The sequence below is a fragment of the Stylophora pistillata genome, chromosome 1 (genome assembly GCF_964205215.1).
Source record: "Stylophora pistillata chromosome 1, jaStyPist1.2, whole genome shotgun sequence".
Classification (NCBI taxonomy): Eukaryota; Metazoa; Cnidaria; class Anthozoa; order Scleractinia; family Pocilloporidae; genus Stylophora; species Stylophora pistillata.
In genome coordinates, this window is record NC_142519.1 from 58535721 (window position 1) to 58550201 (window position 14481).

The window sequence follows — 14481 nt, forward strand, 5'->3', positions numbered from 1 at the left end:
TTACTTGTCCGTGTATTAGTGTTATCGCAGAAGTTACAGTATTTGTCTGGTTTCACATGTTTTCAACCTTTCTGTGTTCTCTCGACACTTTTCGCCCTTCCATCCCGTCCTATGTTGAGGGTGTCCACTAGGTCTCTCTAATCTCATGATAAAAGAACAAGTAACACTGGTGTGACTACATAATTGTTTTTCCAATTTGAAGTCGTAGTATGAATTGTTTTTGGATTTGAGTTTATAAGCGTAGATTAAAAAGCTTTTAGGCCTTCAATGGCCGTCGTGACGTGATGTGAAAGGTCAATACAGGTAAAATTTAGAAAGCTCTTAAGCAGCCTTAGAAACACAACACCTTTCCTCTAAGATTGTGAATCTCCGTAACATGATGTCCTTATGAAAAGGCATTATCTTTGACAACCGTATATTGCTTTACGTTTAACAACTTCTCACCGAAAAGGAGGTGGTTAGTGGTGGATATTTACCGAGCCGCGAAAACAGTCAGATAATAGAGCACAAAAAGATGATTTTAAGTTATTTATTCCTGCAACCATTACAATATTTTTGGGCAAAAAATCCCGCGCGCGTATTGTATTGTATTGTATTGTAATCTTTATTTACACACGATCAATTCATCAGCCTATAAAAATACATATCACATACGCTAAGATATTTAAAATTAAAACTACACACCATAACACTAAAGCTGTTTTCCGTGAATGCCGTGCGTTAGACTTAAAAAATGTCATTGATCTTACGTTTAAATAACCCCAGAGACTCTGTGTTCCTTATATCGCGTGGTAAACTGTTCCATAATGTGGCGCCATTGTAGCTAAAGCTTTTTCTGTAATAATTAGTGCGCGGTAGTGGAACATTAAGCTTATTTTCAGAGTCCCTGAGGTCATAAGCAGAGTCACGCCACGTAAACTTTGAATATAGATACCTTGGAGCTAGCCCGTGCAGACATCTAAACATCATGGTGGCTTTATGGATTTCTTGCTGGCGTGCAAGATTTTTCCACCCTAAAAACTCGAGTAGCTCAGTTGCATCAGCATCATAGTTAGAGAATGTCAACACACGGGCTGCTCTATTCTGCAATTTCTGCAGTTTGTCTCGTAGCGTTTTCCCACAGCTACCCCAAACAATGTCACAGTAATCAAAGTGAGGTTTTACTAAAGCTTGGTAGATGAGATGTAAGGTTGATGCTGGGATCAGGTGCCTAATTCGCTTTAGGGCCCCGATACCAGAGGCGATCTTTTTCGTTAGTTTTTCGATGTGACTATGCCAATCGAGTTTATCGTCTATTATTACACCTAGCGATTTTGTAGCTGAAACCTGGCTCACTTGAGTATTGTTCATTCTAATTGTTGGTGAAGCTGTGAGAGTATTCAGTCTCTGCCTCGACCCTATTAGCATGAATTCGGTTTTAGTCATGTTCAACGTGAGTTTGTTCGCTTGTAGCCAGTTGAAGACGTTTTCTAGGTCTTCATTTAGACAAAACTGAACGTTCTCAAGATTGCTTCCCGCATATGTGAGGTGCGTGTCATCGGCATACATTCTCGCGTTGCTCGGAAGTGAATACCAAAGGGAACTCGAAGTTTGAGTTGCTAATCAGAGTGTACCTTCGATGCTATCCTTTGTTTGAGTATATATTACAATGATATACAGACAAGATACCAAGAATGGTAAAACAAAACCAAGTATGAGACAAATAAAGCTACGGTAACCAGCGGCGGATTTACATTTATATATAGATATTAAACACTTACAGCGAGTAATAAAATAACAGTTATGTTGGAGCGAATCACATCAATCCCTTCCATGCGACCTCGCCTTACCAAGAGGATATCACTTGGTGTGAACAAAACTATGACGTCCCCAGTCATTACCCTCTTCTGTTCAGCTACTTTTTGTTAATTTCAGTGACTTTTAAGCTCTAAAGAAAGGTTTTTACTTCCGGGTAACGCGGTTTGCATTTCCCTATCACCTCTGACTAGTTACAACTTTTTACCTAGCAGACAATTATGCTGCTTTGAAACTTATTATTCAAGAGTATTTTGGTTTTATTTTTTTATGCGATAAACCCGTTCTTGTTTCTGCTTTGGAGGAACTTCGAAGTTTTCCTAATAAGCTAACGCTAACGAGAGTAGCTAGTGTCGCAAAATAAAAACCAAAGTAATCACCACGTGCACGTCAAATCAAAATAGGGAAGCTATCGAAAAGCAAATTGGGAAAATCTTGATACCCGTGAGGGTAAAAAATGGCGGTGACTAGATTGCGATGTTCTTCAGAATTTTCTGCTGGGGGGGAAGGGGGATTGGGCACTAAGATAAAACTAATGCAAAGCAGGTTTACCATCAAAACTTGATCAAAAACTACTTCATTGTTTCAAGGTCACTATGGTAATTATAGTTTCATGTTTCTATGATTATCACGAAGGTGAAAATGCAAGAAAATAGGCAGTCATGCCAGCCAGGAAAATAGCAGTAGACGGGAAAATCACATGACCGGTGTTCGGTTTAGTTCCACTCTTCTCTTCCATCACTTCCATCGTTTCCATCGCTTCCATCGCTTCCTTTATCACGTTATGTTTGCCACTTAGTATCCCGGTTACTGTGTGTTTTGACAGGTCGACGTTTGCATCAGTTCCACTTAAAGCCCACACAATTGTTACTTGGGTATCATTCTGATAATGATAGCAATACAAAGACTTGATGAATGAAGGAACGAAGGAACGAAGGCAACGAGGGAATAAGGGAACGAGGGAACAGCAAAATGAGGGAACAAGGGAACAAAGGAACAAGGGAACGAAAGCACGATGGAACGGGGTGACGAGGGAAAGAGGGAACGAGGGAATAGGGGAACGAGGAAACGAGAAAACAGGGAAACGAAGAAATGTATTGGATGAGTGAATGAGTAAGTGAGGAATGAATGAATATGAAAGATTGAATGAATGAAGAAGTAAACGAGTTTGAATCATTGTGGATAAGTGCATAGATGAAGGATAAATGAATGTATGAATGAATTAATAGAAGTATGATTGGACGGATGAGAAACAAATTGAAAGCCTGTTACTTGTTCTTTACATTTAAAGAAAACTGATAACCAACCATATTGGCCTGTTATATATCATGAAAAACTCCTCTATTCATGGTACACAGTTTTCAATTTCTCACACAGATTTATTTCTTGAAATTTTGGCACGGCCTCAATATGCAAAGCCATCGGTGACCAGCTTTCTTTCCTCGAATTAACCCAAATTTTGTGATTGATTTTTAGAGCCTGCAGTGTCTGGCTAAAAATCTTACCTGGAACTGCACATCATTGGCAGTGTCTCCTGTTACAGCATCCCTGGAGAACTCCACCATGGTTGTACTGTCCTTTTCACTCACCTTTGTGAGGAGGAAGCTTTGCTTTGGGTTTCTGGTTGGTTTTGATAAGGACGTGCTCCAGTAATTCTGTTAGCAAACGAAGGCAAATGCTATTGATTTTAAATTGCATATTTATAGAGTTTGTTAAAAGGTTGGCGGGCCTTACCTAGTATTTACTCTAAAATAAAAGTTCATCTATGTTATTTTCACTCTTTCGTCTGTCTCTTACATTTGCAATGCGTTTGTGAGTAATTCACGGAATGGGTAACTCACAAAGTCAATTTATCAGCTAAGAGTCAGTAAGTAGTCAGTCAGCCATTCAGTGAGTCAGCAACTCAGTCAGTTTTTATGGAGTCAGTCAGTCATTTAGTAAATTAGTTATCCAATAAAAAAAATAAAAGCAAACTGTCAATGTGTTAAACAAAAATAAGAAACGAAATTTATCGATGAAGAAAATATTGCTGATTGACTTACATCTACGTATCCTGCACCAGAGGCATATCCTGTCACGGCTATGTCATAATTGACCATGTTTTTGCCATCAGCTGTTGTGGTAAATCCTACAGCACACCAACCGGTTGTTTTACAGGTCATCTTGAACATCAGTGTGCTGTTGCTGTAGGTCCATTCGAGTTTGAATGAGCCATCGGGAGACATGACACTTGCGTATTTTGGAGGAGCCATTGGAGTCGTAGGAGCCACCGATTCTTTTGTCGACATCATTGTTGCCGATGGTTGTATGGCTGTTGTTGATGGCAACGGCGGAGGTTCCTTCGCTAAAGAAATCAAGTTATATCTCCCATCCAATATTTTGGTCTTGTCGTGTTTTGACAAACCATTATTGTTCGCATCACTGGTGGCTTTTGAGGCGAATATTACTTTAACTTCAGTGGTGTTCTGCACAAAGGAAACACAAAAATAAAACAAAAGAAATTTTTCCAGAAGATGATTGATTGAGAAATCTTAGGCTGGGTTTTCCTTTTTCGAAGGGCGTGGGGGACGGGGTGGTTGGAGGGCTGAGAACAGATGCTGGAGGTGAATCGTTCAATGGGGATCAGTCACACATGTTCCCTAAGAATATACTTCTTCCATATTTTCTGCAGAAAATTTTTTAGACAGGGTGGGTGAGGGGGTCTAAGACACTCGCCCCCTCCCTCCTGAAAGATTTCCACTCCCCCTCCCCTATCTGAAAGCTTTAAGCCAAATTTTACGCATGACATCCCTGTCAAAGAACAAATGAAAAATTATTTCTGAATATTCACATTTATTATCACTACAATTATAACGTATAGGATCTCTGAAATTTTTCTCTTTTCTTCACTTCTTAATTGGAAAAATTAAAAAAAAAGACCCGTTACGCCTAACCTAATGGTATAGCTTCGCACAAAAACTTCATGCACCCATCCTACTCATGTGGCAACTTCTTTAATCCTATTCAAACTAAGAACAACTTGGCTTTCCGACACAAAAAAAAGATATCCAATCGACCTAATACTAAAAAGGGCGAATTTAGAGCAATGTTGTCTTTCGAGCTGTTAAATCTTATAAATCCCTATAATATATCTTTCTTCCATAATTTCTGTAGAAAATTCTTTGGATGGAGTGGATGGGGGAGGGTGGGTGGGGGGTCTAATGTACTCGTTTTCTTCCCCACTGAGGGATTTCCGCTAAAGGATTTCCGCTGCGAACACCTCGGCTTTCCGGCATGAGAAGATATCATATCGACTTAAAACTAGAAAAGGCCAATTTAGAGCAGTGTTGTCATCTTTACGCTACTAAATCGTATCATTAATACCTTAAATCGGACGTCTTCAGCATCTCCCGTCTCAGCATCCCTGTAAAACTCCACAGTGGTTTTCCCACCAGCTTCAGAGGCTGATATGAGTTTGTAACTTTGTATTCCATCTTTTTTCGGTGGTCCCGGCCCTTGGCTCCAGTAATCCTGTCAAAACAAAGTCCAACCGCCTCAGGTTTACCATAAAGCGTCAAAGTGAAAAATGCCACCGTTTATAATTTCAAACTAAATTTTATATAGAGAATTTGTCAATTGAGTATCGTAGAACCAAACCCAACTTACTCAGGGCAGCCAATCAGAAAAAGTAGGAGCGATGATAACTCAAAATAAACCATATATGGTCAGCTACAAGCGCAAGCGCGGGAAAAAAAAGGCGAGTGTCCGAGTCATGATCGGTTTTAATTTTGCATCTGATTGGTTGAAAGGGTAGCGGAAGTAATCTACACCAGTCACGTACAGATCATTTCCTAGAAAATTAACCAACAGTGAGTGACGGGGAAACTTGTTTGCCTAACAAAGCTTAATTTTAAGATTAGGAATATCGTAAGTCGACTCTAGCCTAGCAACATTCCTCACAACAATTTCATGAGAACAACTGAAGGACGCGGTCACGATGACTCACACCTACGGCGAAATCACCAGACTGAGAGCGTGAAAGACGAGAAGATAATATTTTATCACGAAAATTTGTACTTCATTTCTTCAGGTTTTAATAATAATAATAATAATAATAATAATAATAATAATTTACATTTATATAGCGTAGACCTCTATATGAATCGTTCTCATATACACCTCTAGATGAATATTCAGTCGCGCTTCATAATATCGTAAGATAAAGTTATGGCAAAAGTAACTGAGATATAAGAGGCAATACTCTACTTTTAGGTGATCATGACAGAGAACTATATACTAAGTATGTTAAATGTACTGTGTATATGTGTGTTACACGTCCAGGCATGCAAGCATTCTGCACAATACTGTGGTCAACGAAGTCGAAGTTCATTTATTTGTTTTAGCAGGTTGATTAATTTGGCAGCTGAAATAGCTGATGTGGACCTGCTCTCCTAACCCACCCATCCCACCCCAGGGGAGGACATCCATCACACAGTAATCTCGTGTGTGGGAAATTAACGTCTCCTGCCCCAACCCTGCAGACGGGACCTCCATTTATTCGTCCCTATCCGAGAAGACTAGAATATCTAACCATTTTCTTGATGTTATAGAAAGGTAGCAGATTCTTTTCAATTATTTTAAGACCTTGGGTGTTGGTCCGGCCGGGGCTCGAACCCGCGACCTCCCGCACAACAGTCCAGCGCTCTATCCGTTCGGCTAACCGGGAGGCGCGTGTCGAGGGTGTCTGTAGAATGATTATTGGCTTTTTCTTAGTCTGACATTTTATTGGAATGGAATCTATGGATCTATTATCATTGCCTTGGAAGACAGGAGGGAAATACATCTCAGACGACAATTTTTTACTGGGTTGTGGTCAAAGGACGCAGCTTTTTTTGTCTCTAAAAAAATGTTTACTTTTTTGGTAAATAATTTGGCGACAATTCACTACTATCACACTAATTTGCTTACCATAAAAAACTAATTTGCTCACCAACCTGTTACTTGAAATTTCTGTTGGCATGACTACCTCAAGTTGAATACAAGGGAATTATGCGTTCTTAAGAAAATGAGCTCCACGGCTGGCAATATTAGAATAACAAAAGAAACAGAAACTCTATTATATTCGCTTCTCATAATTTATTACTAGAGAACCATTTTTACGCGACTTAACGAGTGAAAAACCGGTCAGCCGAACTTAACAGCAAAAAGTACAGTTTTGTTTCTCTCTTCTTTCAATTTTATTAGATGAAGATTTTCTGATAAATGCACTAAGCCTTGTAAATAAAGACCAGGTGGAAACCTTTCAGCATCTTTGAACGCAACCCCCTGGAGAAATATGAAACCATGACGAGCTTTGCCCACCAAAAAAATTTATGTAAATTAGGCTAAGCCGGATTTGAGTTCCGCCTGGCAATTATTAACTGTAAGAGAAGATCTCAGTGCGCGCCCACAGCACGTTCAAGGTGCTGCGGATGAAGTTTCTGTAATTACTTTTTGGCACTTTTCGGCGTCAAAATTGCATAGTTTGGGTAACCCAAAACCCTTAAGCTGACCTTTCTTGTCATAACACGAATGTTTTCCAGAAAGGGACACGCGGTAATGTCGGTGTCTCTCGTGTGCAGGCATTTTTCCAGGTAAAACCCTCGCGTGGAATCAACTCATGTTTAATTTAACGCTCCTTTTAAGCGCACAATGTAAGCCAAAGCAATTTTATAGTTAAACGTAAAGATCAGAATATTTTCTTCTAAGGATGATAAATGATCGACGCTGAACTAAATTATACGTTGAAGAAAATGCAAAACGGCATAACATGTAAAAGAGGAAATTTGGAAAAATACGAAGTTACGGAAACCATGAAAATCCTCGATTTTTAAGAAAGGAAATTTTTATAATTCCAAGCTAAGTAAGCTTTTCTAGTGTTTCATTCTTTAAGGCTTTGTGTAGAGCGGGGCCTTTGTTTTATAAACCGTAAAACTTAGTGACAAGTCGAAAGGGCTCGCTCTTGGTTATGATACCATAGAGTAGAGGGACACCACGGTGATCTTCCAGGTGTTTGATCATCGTCGCCGCTCGTGGTGTACTTCGCTACTTAGGTGAGCGAGATCGACGTTCTTCCTCTCTTTAATTCTGACAGCTGTGTGAAAGACCTGATCCTTACAATGAAAAACGGTCGATTGTGCTTTTTCAGTGGCGGCTTTAACGCTCGTCCATATTCAGCGCTTATCCTAAACATGCATGGCATCTCTAGCTATCTACAAGACACGCTGCGATGTATTATTCGTCCATGTTCAACACAACAACTGCGCTAGTGAGATAGAGAATCGAAAGATCACATTGTTGCGCTCGAAGAAGTGCGCTAAGTTTGCCAAGTTCTACAATGGACAACAGATCGTACGGCCTCCCGCAAGAATAAGGACAAGGTCTATCAGTTACAAGCAATTGATAAGTGGAATTGTAAAAAGTTTTAATTCGTCCGTGCATCGAAAGGCCGATGGTATGTAATTTTGCTCTTTTCCGTTCTTCACACACTCGAATAGCTGTTAAAATTATATTTAATTGCGGGTTGTGCAGTCAAAATATAACGTCGCCCAACATGGTTTTAGTTAAACAAGTGTCTTCTGAGGCGCTTCCACCAAAATAATTTAGAAGGGAACAGCGCTAACCGATTTAATATCTTCTCAAGAACATGTCAAAGTCTATTAAAACGCAGAAATTGAAAATAGTAAGAATTGGTGGTTCATGTTAAAAATCATTAAAGAACAGTTCTCAGTTTGGCTCGATAGTGCTGTCACTTTGCACTAGTTGTTCATAGTGACTTACTCATTACTTTCAGTATTTGTTCGAGCTTTTCTTCGACGAAAAAGGGGACATACAAGAAATCGCAATTCACCTCTAAAACAAAAATAATAAGCTCTCCCAATTGGACACCAGATATGACTGCGTAGTAATAATTGCGTAGTACGCGAAGTTGCAGTGTGACAAAAATGAGTGAGGAAAATAATTCTAAGTGCTGTACAGCGCGGTTTTTAACATAGATTACCTAGCTAAATGACCTGCTTGTCTTAGATATTTATGATAATATAGGAAGGTCCCCAAGGAATACTAATAACCCGGCGTGTAATTTTGTGATTGACAAAACCTGATAACTCAGGTTTATGTTTGAAAAGGCAAATCATTTAGTACATTTCACTCCAGAAGTAAATAATCTCTTAACTTTCGTAATTATTATTTTGGTTTCAGGCAAATGGTGTCGAGTTGAAAGATACTAAGTTCCTGAAACATACATCCAAGCTTTGTTAGCAGGCATGCCGAATGCTTTTATAAACGTGCGAGGGTAAAAATACATTTGCGGCCCCCTGTATGGAGAGAAAAATCCAAAGTCTTTTATTACAGGGATGGTAGAGTGAATGATGTTATTTCTGGTCTGAGTCATCAAAGTTCTGTACCATTAGAGTTAAGAAAAGCTATCGGGGGAATATGGAGGTTGCTGCAAGTAGTAGCTGTTAAACTCTCAACAAGCTTTACAGGCGGCCAATTAAAGAGCATGGGGCAAGAAATCAAGCACGATTCTCACCCAGTAAACTAAAATGATTGTTGGAAACTGAGATGGACGAGCAACCAGCGAATTTGAAGTAATCTGGTGGCCTGATCTTTTCTCAGGCACTAAAAATGGGAAACTGACCTTGCGATTTTATGTTCCTAAAGTGATACTTTGATTTCAATGATGTGTAGTACACAGTCTAGTTGACTTGTTCGTCATGTTTCCATAAATTTAGTAGCTGTTTCTTGGCAGTTTTTGTAAGTTTGTTTTAAAAAACGATAAAATGTGTTTTGCATTTAGAGGAACAAACTTGTCTGTAGAAGGCTAAGATTAAACCCTGAATACAGCAAAATGACCCTGTAATATTAATGCAATTCATGTCTAGCTGGGCGCACTATACTCTGATGCCCTTCATTCTGTTGTAACCAAATTCAGAGGAAAAAAAAACACCTGGAGAAACTCTTAGAGGGATAATATCTGTGGACTTTCACCATTTCTATGGTCATCAGGAATGACAGAATAAAGCAGTAACTGTTCACAAAGTCTTAATTCACTTAACTGAAAGAATAATGAGTTGGAGGGAACTATAGATCATTTTTTTCCAAGCATCTCTAATAATTCATGATGGAAATAATAATAACAATGATAACAATAATGATAATAATAATAATAATAATGATAAAAATATTTACAATAGTTAGAGAAATAATGTTCATTATCCTGATGGTTATAATTCCTATGATTACTTCCATTAATCTAATCATTATTTTTATCATTCATATTACTATCATGATTATTTCAATGTTTATCTATGAACAAAATAGTGTTATTGTTAGTCTAGCTGAATGAGTATCCAAGTGATTGAAACTGGGGCAAAAACAAATTAAGAAAAGACAGAAAAACCCCAAAAACTGTTCAGGGCTGCAATTCTCGAGTTGGCTCATTGTGAAAGGTTTTGGGACTTCATTAAGCTAGTGCTGTTTGTAGTGGGCCCTGTGTCAAAGAGAGAAGAGTAGCAGCTGAATTAATAATAATAATACTAAGGACAATGATAGCATTGATTGACCAAAGTCACCCTATGACTAATAACAGATGATACATGACAAACAGCATAAGCAACACACTTTTCAAAACAAAAAGAGCAAGCTAAAATTGCCATCAGATAAAAATAACTGTCCATAAAAGACTGACAGCATAGAGCTGAAAAAATAATAGGGACTGGTTCTGCCATCAGATAACAACAGTCCATAGACTGACCACCCAAGAGAAACAGAACAAATCGGTGGTTCTGCCATCAGATAACAACAGCCCATAATGGACTGACTACCCAAGAGAAACAGATCCACCTGTTAGTTCTGCCATCAGATAACAACAGTCCATGGACTAACTACCCAATAGAAACAGAACTAGGCAGGTGGTTTTGAATCAGAAAACAACTATTTAAGACCTCTGTACAATGTGTCTTAGAAAATCTTCTGCATTCTAACAATCTATTGAAAAGACAAACTATCAGAAACACTTGAATTTCTATTTGGGGGGAGGGGGGAGGAATTAAATGAAAATCTACTTGCCTCAGCATGCCATCCTCATTGAGCAGCCTATTTCAATTTGAAAATGATGATCACAATCATAAAGATAATGATAATGATAACAATAACAAATCATTATTATTATCATTTATATTACTATTATGATTATTTCAATGTTTATCTATGAACAAAATGGTGTTATTGTTAGTCTAGCTGAATGAGTATCCAAGTAATTGAAACTGAGACAAAATAATCTCAAGAAAAGCCAGGAAAACCCCAAAAACTGTTCGGGACTGCAATTCTTGAGTTTGCTCATTGTGAAAGGTTTTGGGACTTCATTAAGCTAGTGCTGTCTGTAGTGGGCCCTGTGGCAAAGAGAGAAGAGTAGCAGCTGAATTAACAATTATAATAATAATGAAGACAATGATAGCATTGATTGACCAAAGTGCCTCCGACTAATAACAGATCATACGTGACAAACAGCATAAGCAAAACATTTTTCAAAACAAAAAGAGCAAGCTAAAACTGCCATCAGATAAAAATAACTGTCCATAAAACACTGACTGTATAGAGCTGAAAAAAATAGGGACTGGTTCTGCCATCAGATAACAACAGTCCATAGACTGACTACCCAAGAGAAACAGAACAGATTGGTGGTTCTGCCATCAGATAACAACAGCCCATAATGGACTGACTACCCAAGAGAAACAGATCCACCTGTTAGTTCTGCCATCAGATAACAACAGTCCATGGACTAACTACCCAAGAGAAACAGAACTAGGCAGGTGGTTTTGAATCAGAAAACAACTACTTAAGACAAGCCCTCTGTACAATGTGTCTTAGAAAATCTTCTGCATTCTAACAATCTATTGAAGAGAAAAACTATCAGAAACACTTGAATTTCTACTTGGGGGGAGGGGGGGTAAATAAATGAAAATCTACTTGCCTCAGCATGCCATCCTCATTGAGCAGCCTATTTCATTTTGAAAATGATTCAATAACAATCATAAAGATAATGATAACAATAACAAAATCATTAATCATAACGATAATTATAATAATCATAACAATAACTACAATGACAAAGTCCGTGTTAGTCTGGCCTCTACCTTGCAAAAAATACAGCCCACCAACTGAAGCTGAATTCTTTAAAGGCATTGTATTGCAATTGGTCATTGAGGCACTCAAGCCACCTCACCACGACAAGGTACGAACATTGAGGTGGAAAAAAGGGTCTGTAAAATTGACTCCATGCTGATTCGAGATGAGAAATCTGTGTTCGAAGCTTCTTCAGTTCCACTCCAAGGGAATTTACTCTAGCTGATCTTTCGGTAAGTTAGGAAGCGAGCTCTTCGGAGTCGTGACTGAGTTTGGCGCCAAAAGATAAATTTTTCGCGCCTTCGGGCTCAAAGTCTAGCGTGGCGGAGTTCACCAGATTTACGATAGTCATAAATCCCGCAGATTTAATAAGTTCGTCGGGGATTGTTTATTACGAAGAAGATAGACCAGCTATTAGACAGAACGTGAACACAACGTGAACGACGTCGGGAATCCTGGCTAACCCCACTACTCCGAACGATGAGTTGGCCGGCTGAAGTTCCCGTGTCGCCACACTTTGGATTTCGTCGGGAAATATCTTAAATACATCGCATATGAAATATTTACCCAAAGGAACGTCACATACCTCTTTCAAAAGTAGATACCAATGCTTGCAAGGGTCAAGTGTGGCACTTGTAATCCTGCAAAGACTCTGCGTGGTTAAGTTAGCCGGTGGAAAGCCGCACGTCGAAAATCCGACTGCCTCTATGACTTCATTTCGAATGGTTTCGAAATCGAAAACATGATGCTTTTCGACATTTCGACATGAAAAATCTCGTCGAGGTTTAATATTATAATATTGGTAAGAATTTAACCAGGATACGAGGCCAAGTCGTGCGACCGCCACAGGTTTTGTACCAAAACAATAACATCGTGTACTACGATCGCAAAGCGTGAACACTGATCGATCCACCAAGTGACGCAATACTGGAAATTCGATACGGTTGTTATTAAGGTCGTACGGCACATGAAAATTGCGATATCTTTTGTTACTGTTTTATGGCAAACCAAGCGAAAGAATCATACCTAAATAATCGAAAGAAAGGCTTTTCGAATACGGCGCCTCGCCGGTATTGCCTCTTCTGTGAAAAGGAAGGATCTTTGAAAGACTACGTGATTAAAAATGTCGTTATAAGGAAACAGGCAGAAACAGAGAAAACGCAGTATTTTATGACCATTACACGCACAACAAACTTCATTACATTTCATGATTTTGATTTTCATCGCCAACAGATGACCCCGCGTTAACTCGCACGTAATCGCGTATCTCTCGTGGATTCGTGGGCGCTAATCTGTATAATTACATTGTGGTGTAATTAATGTGATGACATCCACCCAACGCCTTCCTCCCCAAACCTCGGCATCAGTTTACGATGCCTGCTGAGAATTTTTTTCTTGAGCAAAGCTCGTCATGGAATGTTGTTTCCACAATGCTCAGAACACGGCAGAAGTCTGAGAAACCCTGAAATTCGCTGTTTGATACATAATCTTGATTTGCTCGGCTTTATTTCGAAGGAATTATTTTACCATTCTTGCATGATCTCGATGCCAGCCAAAGCGGTTTGGCAAAATGAAAGCAAACTGTCAATGTGTTCAACAAAAATAAGAAACGAAATTTATCGATGAAGAAAATATTTCAGATTGACTTACATCTACGTATCCTGCACCAGAGGCATATCCTGTCACGGCTATGTCATAATTGACCATGTTCTTGCCATCGGCTGTTTCACTAAACGCCACCGCGCAGTAACCGGTTGTTTGACAAGCAAGAGTGAAAATCAACTGGCTGTTGTTATATCTCCATTGCAGTTTATAAGCGCCGTCTGGAGATTCCAGGGAGGTTTTCGAGGTTGCGCTGATCTCACTAAAGGCAAGTGAGGCCAAAGCAAGTGTTAGAAAAGCAAAGAAGGCCATCTTCCACCCTTCGTTTGCCTTACGTGAAGATGAAATCTTCGGGCAAGTACCCTCAGGTTACGAAAGTAATGATTATTGATCTCACAGATGTATTTACACTAGCTACGGAATTACGTCACAATGACGTGTGTTGGATCGGAAACGTGGTAAACTTTCTAATTTTATTGTGTCATTTTGCATCGATGACCAAAGTAATCTAGAATTTCTATGCCTGATAAACGCCTGCCTTTTTTGTCATTGAAGATTTTCATATTTTCCTTACATCTTGTGTGTGAAAGTTTCTGGCATCCTGCAGAAACAATATTGACTTTTACATATCAACCGGATTAGCGTTTATTTTTAAAACATACTCAGCATTCCTCGATCGCAGAGTTCTTTTTCCGTGTTCAAATCCACTAGTTTATTTTAGGAACAAATGATGGGTGTGAAACCTGAGAAATATTTAACGCGTTCATGGCCAAACTTTGGCTTTACACAAATGAAATCAAGATAGGAAAAAAAAAAAAACAAACAAACAAAAAAAAAAAAAAAACAAGAAAATTAGAGAACACAAGTGCCGGTTATTCAGAGTCTTTGATTATATTCAAGTGGTTTAAAATGACTTCACTGATTTATTTGATTTGCCTC

At 38.9% G+C, this 14481-nt stretch overlaps 2 protein-coding genes and 2 long non-coding RNA genes across 4 annotated transcripts; 1 reads left to right on the top strand and 3 right to left on the bottom strand.

Annotated features, from left to right (window-relative positions):
• Positions 1-515: 515 nt before the first annotated feature.
• On the bottom strand, positions 516-3465 carry LOC148743372 (uncharacterized). The gene is made up of 2 exons (XM_088726083.1): positions 3300-3465; positions 516-2677 (listed from the first exon to the last, which is right to left on the bottom strand). Exons 1-2 carry the CDS (start codon positions 3357-3359, stop codon positions 2423-2425), a joined length of 315 nt encoding a protein of 104 aa, XP_088582209.1. The 5' UTR covers positions 3360-3465; the 3' UTR covers positions 516-2422.
• Positions 3466-3770: 305 nt separating this feature from the next.
• LOC148743373 (DBH-like monooxygenase protein 1) lies at positions 3771-13935 on the bottom strand. The gene is made up of 3 exons (XM_088751056.1): positions 13591-13935; positions 5158-5304; positions 3771-4259 (listed from the first exon to the last, which is right to left on the bottom strand). Exons 1-3 carry the CDS (start codon positions 13852-13854, stop codon positions 3771-3773), a joined length of 900 nt encoding a protein of 299 aa, XP_088607182.1. The 5' UTR covers positions 13855-13935.
• On the top strand, positions 7248-9612 carry LOC148743374 (uncharacterized). The gene is made up of 2 exons (XR_015989103.1): positions 7248-8266; positions 9013-9612. It is a non-coding gene; the product is annotated as an uncharacterized LOC148743374 (long non-coding RNA).
• LOC148743375 (uncharacterized) lies at positions 8216-13582 on the bottom strand. The gene is made up of 2 exons (XR_015989102.1): positions 12527-13582; positions 8216-11815 (listed from the first exon to the last, which is right to left on the bottom strand). It is a non-coding gene; the product is annotated as an uncharacterized LOC148743375 (long non-coding RNA).
• Positions 13936-14481: the final 546 nt, after the last annotated feature.

What these genes read in the sequence shown, in the direction of transcription:
- LOC148743372 (XM_088726083.1), bottom strand. Translation starts at nt 3,359, where the DNA reads ATGGTGGAGTTCTCCAGGGATGCTGTAACAGGAGACACTGCCAATGAT. An exon ending in CCAATGATGTGCAGTTCCAG is followed by an intron (nt 2,678 to 3,299) that starts GTAAGATTTTTA and finishes TATCATTATCAG; the next exon opens with AATGATACCCAAGTAACAAT.
- LOC148743373 (XM_088751056.1), bottom strand. Translation starts at nt 13,854, where the DNA reads ATGGCCTTCTTTGCTTTTCTAACACTTGCTTTGGCCTCACTTGCCTTT. An exon ending in CTGGTGCAGGATACGTAGAT is followed by an intron (nt 5,305 to 13,590) that starts GTAAGTCAATCT and finishes TTGTTTTGACAG; the next exon opens with GATTACTGGAGCCAAGGGCC. An exon ending in CTGAAGACGTCCGATTTAAG is followed by an intron (nt 4,260 to 5,157) that starts GTATTAATGATA and finishes TCCTTTGTGCAG; the next exon opens with AACACCACTGAAGTTAAAGT.